Here is a 10015-nt window from a genome sequence, read left to right as displayed (position 1 = left end):
ACGCCTTCAGCGGCCGCCGCCTTCCCACGAGCGTGGCTCATCCTGGACGGGGCGGGGGAACACTTGAGGATTTACATGTCATGTGACTTCATAGTTTCACTACATCTCAGAGTCTTCCTTCCTGTTCAGGTGAAACCTCGTATCTCCAGGTGTGTTGATGTTTGTGATGTTTGTGATAAACTAAATGTGTTCATACTTCTTCAGATAAATAAACTCTTTAAAAAACCTCTTGGATCAGCTGGAAAATACATCGTCACAAAGCTGAAAACAGGTTTTGGTTTTTAGAGATACGAGGTTCAAACATGATGATGTCATAGAATGTGAGTTACAATACATATTAATGCAGCAGCATCAGATATAATAGTACAAATCGGACTGATTTTACTTCTGATGCTTTAAGTACATTTGACTGATACATACTTTTACATCTTTAAATATTTTCTCAGCGTAGTATTAGTACTTAATACTCCTTCCACCGCTGTTAAAGGTTTTATTTGGGGGATTCGTTCCAACCAAGGATATGATGTCGTACAGATTGCAAAACCTCCTGAGACAAATTCGTGATCTGTGATATTGTGACTGTACAAATTAAAATAAATATTATATATAAATAAATACAATAAATAGTATATATACATTTAATTAATTAATTAAAATTAAATAAAACAAAATAAATTAAATAATGAAATTAAATAAATGAATGAATAAATAAAACAAAATAAATTAATACATAAATAAAAGAAATAAAAGAAATAAAAGAAATACAATAAATAATGGGAATAAATAAAACAAAATAAATAAAAGAAAAGAAACAAATAAAGGAATGAATAAATAAATAAAATTAAATACATACATACATGCATGCATGCTTGCATACATACATACATACATACATACATACATACATACATGCACACATACATGCATGCATACATGCATACATGCATACATACATGCATATATACATACATACATACATACATACATACATACATACATACATACATACATACATGCACACATACATGCATGCATACATGCATACATACATGCATATATACATACATACATACATACATGCACACATACATGCATGCATACATGCATATATGCATACATACATGCATATATACATACATACATACATACATACATACATACATACATACATACATACATACATACATGCATACATACATATATACATACATACATACATACATGCACACATACATGCATGCATACATGCATACATACATGCATATATACATACATACATACATACATGCATACATACATACATACATACATACATGCATATATACATACATACATACATACATACATACATACATACATACATACATACATACATGCACGCATAAATAAACTAAAACAGAAGCACGTTACCTCGACATGGCGATCTCTGCTTTCTGCTTGGAGATGTCTGCAGCCTTCTCCGCGGCCTCCACAGCCCGGTCCACCTTCTCCCGGATCTTGCTGGCCCTCAGTGGGATGAGGTTCTTGCGTTTCCCGCTCACCAGCGCGTTCTGCTTGTACTTCCCTTCCTCCTTGGTGCCGTCGGGGAAGCTGGTGCACCCGTAGCCGTGCCTCTTGTTGCCCACCCACTCCCCTTCGTAGTGCAGGCCGTCCGAGCGCCGGCTCACGCCCCAGCCGGCCCTCTGGTCGCTCCGCCACTCGCCGGCGTACACCTCGGTGACGGTGGCGTCCACGGGCGCGCCCTGCTCGCTCTCGCTGGCGTTGGAGTGGACGTCGGACGCGGCGGAGCTGACGGTGCTCATGCCCGCCTCGCTGCAGAAGGAGCTCTGCTTGCTGAGCTGACTGGCCAGCGAGCTTTTGGACTCGGAGCGCCGCAGCTTCAGGCCGCTGAGGATGGACTGCCGGAAGCGGCCCTTCCTCTTCCTCTGGCGCTCGGCCTCGCTGGGCGCCGTCAGGACGAACCCGCCGCGGCCCACGGGGCTCCCGGCCAGCCCGGCCGCCACCCCGTCCGTGGGCGGGGTGGCGGCGGCCGTGCCGTCCTCCAGCACAGCCGGAGGGCCGTGGCTGTGCTCGGAGCGGAGGGAGTTTATGGACGTTCGCAGCGGGAAGAGGATGACGGCCGCCATGCCGTACGGCACACTCTGCCGCACGCCGTAGCCGTGACGCATCCCGCCCAGCCACTGGCCTTGGAAGGTTCCTGAGGGACAAGCGGAGACGCAGAGTCATGTTTAAAAACTTTGCACAGGCATTCACGGTTCCCAGAAGATGAATCCTAGTGAGTTTGGTGGTTCCCTGACAGTTTTTACTTCAAATCGGGTGTGCTTCTAAAATATCTCAACATTCACCAAAGGGATCGGCACAACATTCATGTTTCCCAGAGGATACATCGTAATGTTCCTTTTCCTTGACAGCTATTGAGTGGATTGCCGTGACATTGATGTTCCCAAGAGGATGAATCCTCCTAACTTTTCCCTATAACACCACCATGAGGTTGACATCTGTCATTTTAAATTAAATATCTCAACGACTATATGAAACTTTGAGCTGACATTCATGGTTCCCAGAAGATGAATCCTAGTGAGTTTGGTGGTTCCATGAACCAACAGCGGTTTTCACTTGTTCGGACCGGGTGTGCTAGTAAAATATCTCAACATGCACCGAAGGGATCGGCACAACATTCATGGTTCCCAGAGGATGAATCGTAATTTAGTGATCCTCTAACTTTGCTACTTTTCCTTGACCGCTATTGAGTGGATTGCCGTGACATTGATGTTCCCAAGAGGATGCACCCTCCTAACTTATATATCTCAACGACTACTTGATGGATCTCCATGAAACTTTGCGCAGGCGTTCCTGGTTCCCAGGAGATGAATCAAAGTCCGAGTTTTTACATGTTCACATCGGGTGTAAAATGTCTTAACTTGTACAGACATTCATGTTTCCCAGAGGATGTGTCATCATTTAGTGATCTTTTCTACTTTACCTTGAATGTTCCCCAAAAAGGATGAATCCTACTAACTTTGGGGATCCTCAGACTTTTCCCCTTCAGCACAACCATGAGGTCGACATTTGGAGTTTTGAGTGAAATATCTCTTCAATTATGGGATGGATTGCCATGAAATGTGGTTCAGACGTTCATTTTCCCGGAGACGTTTGTTTATGACTAAAATATCTGCAAAACAATGCCTCTTTTTGAATGTTAAAACTAAAATGTATTAAGTTAAAATTCCAATATAATCCATCCAATAGTGGTTGAGATGTTTCACTCAAAGCGACAGACGGACCAACATTCTGCCAACAATACTAAAGTCCGACTCAGCATCAGCACCAGCAGCCTGTGACCGGATTCAGACGAGTCTTCATGGTGTGAAGATGTGTTGTGACGGCAACAGATGCACCACTTCGTCATCTCTGCTTCTCGCGTGTGGAGGTTCATGCGGTCGCTACTCAGGAGGAAGATCTGTAAAGATGATTCGGTTCTTGGCTCAACATTAAATCTGTGGAAAAGACCCACGTGAACCCAGAATAACGACAGATACTCGGCGTTTCCCAGACTGCAGCAGAGCACACATTATACGCTATTTAAAAACGGACCAAGAATAATACGCATCCGGTGAATCTGACGTCTTTGTGCCGGAGTTTTTGGAAGATTAGTTTCACGTTATTGTAGTTTCACAAGCGCGTCAGAGAACTACGGTGGCCTGCAGGTGAAATCTCATTATATTCATTGTTTTAAATATAATAGTTGTCGGACCCTGGTCAGAGCTGGAAGGCGCTTTGATTGGCCAGTCAGCGCTCCAGGGGCGGGACTTAGCGAAGGGTCAATCCAAAGAAAGTTTAAAATCGTCACAATCCAAACATTTTACACAGGAAGTTGGCTGACTGATCATAATTTGTAAAACTGGAGGATTCAAATTGAATTGTTAAAGATACAAATTAGATTTTGTTGAGGTAGAATGACAATAGCTTGTTAGAATTGAGCTCCCTGTCCTACTTTATATTGATTTAAATGTTTTATTTCATTTTCAATCTTTTTCATTCCAACTTTTCCAACCAAAACATATTTCTGTTCCCATCCCAAACCTGTGCTGAACTTGTGAGTCCAACACTGTCTCTCTTTCACTCTGTTTTTGGTCTCCGCCTCCAGAGTGAATGTCTCCTAACTGCGTCTGACTGCTGGGTGCTGTTCAGGTCTATCGGGAGTTTTAATGTGAAAACAGCTGAACCTAAAACAATAAAATGGTCGTAAAACCAAAGACAACGAGCTAAAAGACACTCAAACGGAAGCCAAGCGATCGTTCTCGTTTTATTCCATCGCGTTAAAAATTAGCTTGATATACGACGGCAGTGCTGTCGACAGAAGTTATTCTCTCCGAGTCTTTAAGCGTCAGAACAAGCGGATATCTAACCGTCACAGAGGAGGCTTCCTAACGGCTCTTCTCAAATTGAATCCCGGATGATTGACGGTGACAAAGAATGACTACTTCAGTTTCTCGATGAGCGATATGTCAAGCTCTTTGCCCGAGGTCACCGTGAGAGGCGTCTCCCGCTGCTCTGTAATTAAGGCCACACACACACACACACACACACACACACGGACGTTCACAACTGTTCTGTCCTGTTGGAGGGAAGAGCAGCGCTTTGTGTAATCACGTCTAACACACATGGATTCGGGTGTTTCACAGTCGTCTGTGCGTTGTTTGTTTCTCTGGTTCAGAAGAAGAAGATTCACTGACAAGTAACAAATAATCTGCGGCGTGAGCAGAAAACAGGAGCTATCTTTGGGAAAAGCGTATGATTTATTCATTTTTGTTGACATCAAGTCATCATTTCCTGCTAGTCCATGATAGTGAGAAGTGATTTCTCGTCTTCAGGATCAGAATAAGAAGTTTGTGAGCAGGCGTGTTTCACATAGGGGGGATTTGTCTTGGCGGGCGGTGCAGACATTAGAAAAGAAACATATTCAATTTACAATAGAGTATAAAATATAAAATAAAGTGCAAAGACAAACAGATAACATAACTTTAAACAAGTGAACTGTAAGTGTGTGTCCTGAATCCTTTTTAATATACGTTGTGTGTGTTGTGTAATGTGGAGCTGTCCGTGGTGCTGAAGTAGAGACGTGGAGGTTTACACTTCACCGCTCTTGTTTTAAACATGACTCACTCACTGTGTCCCATGTTATTGTCTATGCAGAATACATAGTTTAAATGTACTGTTGTTATGTAGGATAATGTTAATGCAATGAGTTTAATTCAACCTCACAAGAAAGCAAAATGTTCTTTTTCAAAGATTTGTTTTTCATTTGTTTCTTCTCTACTGTGTTTTTTTACAGCTTTGAAAAGCGCCTCACATTTATTTTTGTGCACTGCATTGTGGGAGAATAGTGTCCGTCAACAAGCATGCTATAACAAAATAAAGTGTAATATCTTAACTATTATTAACTATTGCCCCCAAAATCCCCAAATGAACGGATGCTTGGCCACTTGGGGGCAGAACGACAAGCTGGAAACACAACAATGACAAATATTTACTTTTATAAAGTTGGTATGGAGATTGTATTTTCAAACATTAGCTTGTATACACATCATGGTTCATAAACCAGCTGTTTACTGGGGATCTTTACTTAAGTAACAGTATAGAAATACTCTGGTATAGTAAAAGTATTGCATTAAATATTTTAAGTAAAAGTATTATCGTCATATACTTGTAGTACCGAAACTAAAAGTGCTGATTATGCAGAATTCGGAATAATAATGTCTATTGGTTTATATAATTATCATTTTATTCTAAAGTAATCTGCCAATTCACATTGGTGCCTGACTATTCTCCCACAATGCAATGCAAAAGGGACGAGAGGAGCTCACAGCTGCAGAATACACTTCAGATGTTGGTTAAACAAACAAAACATTTATTACACATTTTGGGCTTTTTATTCGTCTCCTAAAGTCTGGTTGATTGAGGTGGAAAAATATACTCTGATTTTGTCCACCGCACCTTTAGTTTTTGTACTTTAAGTATATTTTGCTAGTAACACTGTTGTACTTACTTTTACTTACTGTCTTTAAGACGTAAAGAGAAGTATCAATAGAAGTGTACAAATATAATGTGTGCATTCAAAATGAAGTAAAGTAAGTGAAAGTAAGCACAACAATATTACCATAAAAATACACTTAAAGCACCAAAAGTAAAAGTGCTTATTATGCAGAATGCATATGTATTATATTATATAATATATATATTATATATGTATTATATTTTTGGATTATAATTGTTAATGCATTCATGAATTGAATGTTTCCTCTGAAGGTGGAGCTCATTTTAATTACTTTATTTACTGCTTAACTTAAAATAATATATCATCATATAATAGTTAATTGTATTTTTGTAATAATAGTCATCAAATACAATTTGTCGAGAAAAAACTACAATATTTCTTAGTATAATGAAGCATTAAATGGAAATACACTACAAGTGCATGAGTAAAAGTTCAGAGTATATAAACGTTATATCATCGTGTCGTCTGGAATTGGGGCAACGACCAAACTCAATGAAACTCAAGCCTCAAATTATTCTTTTAATTCCAAGTAATTCTCTGTATTTTACTCTCAAATGTATTTTCCTTCAAATGTCTTTGCGTATTATCTCATTTACCGACATTTATTTTTCCTGTTCAAAGCTTCTCAAGGCTCCACAAACCAAAAGCGACCGGAGCTGTCCGAGGTGCTGAAACCAATGTCGGACCCGTCTGTACGAGCTGCATTTTAATAAGCACCTGCTGTGCTGACGGTGTGTGTGTGTGTGTGTGTGTGTGTGTGTGTGTGTGTGTGTGTGTGTGTGTGTGTGTGTGTGTGTAGAAAAACAGTGTCCTGCACATTTATTGGGTTGTGGAAAATGTGTCAGCTCGTGCGTGCTAAATTCATCTGTCGGCGGTCGTCCACGTGAGCGGAAGAGCGGTCGCGTGACGCAGTCTTTTAAAAAAATAGTTTCCTCTCTTCACCATCTTTGTTTCAGATTTGACTGTCTCCTGTTGAAACAGCCGGCGTGAGGATGTGAGCCTTAGTGCTCGCGCTGGGAGCCTCCGCCTCCCGCGAAACCACCTCCACCTTCAATGCAGCGCAGACACACACACACACACACACACACACGCCGTGTTTTCATTCCACCTGCATCACTTATTGACCTGGCTTCCATCAGCGGGCGGTGTGGGCCGGGCCGGCGTCGGCTATCAAACGGCCTAGATTCACAAATGAGAGCGACGGAGGCAGCGGGCCAATCGGAGAGAGGCAGAGGAGCCGGCAGCGGGTCTCTGGTGACGCGCTGACCCGCTGTCTCCGCGTTACCACGGCGACAGAGGGCGTGATGCAGAGGGGAGAGTGGCGAAGGCGTGTTTTTATAAATACGTGCGCGTCTAAACAGACGAAGCGATGAGACTTCCACATGGCTTTATTTCTAATATTAGAAACATGTCCTTCTGTTTTTATAATAATGATAATAATGATAAAGGCTGGTCAGTCGGCCAAAGACCTCCACAGACATCAACAGACCTCCTCAGACATCAACAGACATCAACAGACCTCCTCAGACCTCCACAGACATCAACAGACCTCAACAGACCTCCACAGACCTCAGACCTCCACAGACCTCCACAGACCTCCACAGACCTCAGACCTCCACAGACCTCCACAGACCTCCACAGACCTCCACAGACCTCAGACCTCCACAGACCTCCACAGACCTCCACAGACCTCAGACCTCCACAGACCTCCACAGACCTCAGACCTCCACAGACCTCCACAGACCTCCACAGACCTCAGACCTCCACAGACCTCCACAGACCTCCACAGACCTCCACAGACCTCCACAGACCTCCACAGACCTCACACAGGACCTCACACATGACCTCACACAGGACCTCACACATGACCTCACACAGGACCTCGACATGAAGAAGGCCCTCAACCCCTTCTACACTGGAGCAAGACAACCAGAGTAGCTCCACTCTTAGTAGTCTTTTTGTGTGTCATTGTAATCATCTTGTGTCTCTTTGTAGTTGTTTCGTGTCTCTTTGTAGTCATATTGTGTCTCTTTGTAGTCATAGTATGTCTCTTTGTAGTCACTGTGTGTCTCTTTGTAGTCATATTGTGTCTCTTTGTAGTCATATTGTGTCTCTTTGTAGTCATATTGTGTCTCTTTGTAGTCATAGTATGTCTCTTTGTAGTCACTGTGTGTCTCTTTGTAGTCATATTGTGTCTCTTTGTAGTCATCTTGTGTCTCTTTGTAGTCATAGTATGTCTCTTTGTAGTCACTGTGTGTCTCTTTGTAGTCATATTGTGTCTCTTTGTAGTCATCTTGTGTCTCTTTGTAGTCATAGTATGTCTCTTTGTAGTCCTTGTGTGTCTCTTTGTAGTCGTTTTGTGTCTCTTTGTAAATTATTTTGCGTCTCTTTGTAGTTGTTTTGCGTCTCTTTGTAAATTATTTTGTGTCTCTTTGTAAACGTTTTGCGTCTCTTTGGAGTCATATTGTGTCTCTATGTAGTCACTGTGTGTCTCTTTGTAGTTGTTTTGTGTCTCTTTGGAGTCACTGTGTGTCTCTTTGTAGTTGTTTCGTGTCTCTTTGTAGTCATATTGTGTCTCTTTGTAGTCATCTTGTGTCTCTTTGTAGTCATCTTGTGTCTCTATGTAGTCATATTGTGTCTCTTTGTAGTCATCTTGTGTCTCATTGTAGTCACTGTGTGTCTCTTTGTAGTTGTTTCGTGTCTCTTTGTAGTCATATTGTGTCTCTTTGTAGTCATATTGTGTCTCTATGTAGTCATCTTGTGTCTCTTTGGAGTCATATTGTGTCTCTTTGTAGTCATATTGTGTCTCTTTGTAGTTGTTTCGTGTTTCTTTGTAATAATCTTGTGTCTCCTTTCAGTCATATTGTGTCTCTTTGCAGTACTTCTTCGTCATTTTGGGCCAACCAAAGTCATTTTGTCTCTTTGTAGTCATCTTGTGTCTCCTTGCAGTTGTTTTGTGTCTCCTTGTCGTCATTTAACTTCTCTTTGAAGTAATTCCATTGTAGTCATCATCTGTCTCCTTGTAGTCGTTTGTGTATGTTTTTTCATCATCTCGTAATTTTTCCGTGCTTCTGTAGTAATTTTGTGTCATTCGTATTTCTTTCAGCTGCATTCTGCGGGTACCTTCAACCCCTCAGGTGCTTTTGGCTGAAAAACTGCAGCTAAACTTTCTGTACTTTCTATAATACTGAATATTTAGAGAGATGAAGTGTCTGACTCCTGCCACCGCAGATCCACACAGATATCACACTAAATACTTCAATACATGGGCGCCCTGAGCTCTAGGGCGCCTCGGCCCGACAGGCCTGCTCAGTAATCCAACATGTGGATGTGACCTACATGTTATTTATGTAGCCTACATTTCAGATGCGATACGGTGGATATTAGCAGCCGGCTAAGTAAGCAAGTCGCTCCGCTTGGCGCCTGAATATCAGTTTAGCGAAGGAGAGGAGAGATGTTTCATTCGTTTAGTCCCACAGGACTGAACCTGATCTCTAAACCGGCGTCTGTGAGAAGATACTGGGAGCGTAGAGTGAACTTTCCTCTGCAGAAGAGTAGCTCTTAAGCCTCCTTACCTCCATCGGAGTAGGTTTCAGTGCCGTATCCATCCTGCAGCCCGTTGTTCCACGTCCCCTCGTACCGAGCCCCACTCGCCGTGCTCTCCAGCTGCCCGTAGCGACCTTTGAACCCCTGCGTCCACTCCCCTCTGTACTCCCAGCGGCCCTTGCTCTCCACGCCGATGCCGTGCCGCTTGCCCTGCGCCCAGGTGCCCTGGTAGCTGTTCCCGCTGGGCCACGTGTACACGCCCAGGACCTCGAAGCCGTGGCTCCAGGCGCCCGCGTACTCGCCCTGACCCTGGGGCCCCGTGCACACCCCTCGCCCATGGGCTTTGCCCTGCTCCCACCCCCCGCAGTACGACCCCCCGTCATCAAAGTCAAACCTGCCTCCAGTGGACAT

At 43.0% G+C, this 10015-nt stretch overlaps 1 protein-coding gene across 2 annotated transcripts in view; it reads right to left on the bottom strand.

Annotated features, from left to right (window-relative positions):
- Window positions 1-10015, bottom strand: part of jph3a (junctophilin 3a) — a gene marked incomplete at both ends in the record, with an annotated part of 15079 nt that extends 5064 nt beyond the window's left edge. For both annotated transcript variants that reach the window (XM_079230873.1, XM_079230872.1), the window contains 3 exons: window positions 1-42; window positions 1411-2197; window positions 9634-10015. The exon at window positions 1-42 is cut by the window's left edge. In XM_079230873.1, coding sequence (XP_079086999.1) covers window positions 1-42; window positions 1411-2197; window positions 9634-10015 — 1211 coding nt within the window. The remainder of the gene's footprint in view (window positions 43-1410; window positions 2198-9633) is intronic.

This window comes from Taurulus bubalis (genome assembly GCF_910589615.1).
Source record: "Taurulus bubalis genome assembly, chromosome: 15".
Taxonomy (NCBI): domain Eukaryota; kingdom Metazoa; phylum Chordata; class Actinopteri; order Perciformes; family Cottidae; genus Taurulus; species Taurulus bubalis.
The sequence above is the reverse complement of the archived record's forward strand: the minus strand, read 5'-3'. Positions and strand labels throughout refer to the sequence as shown.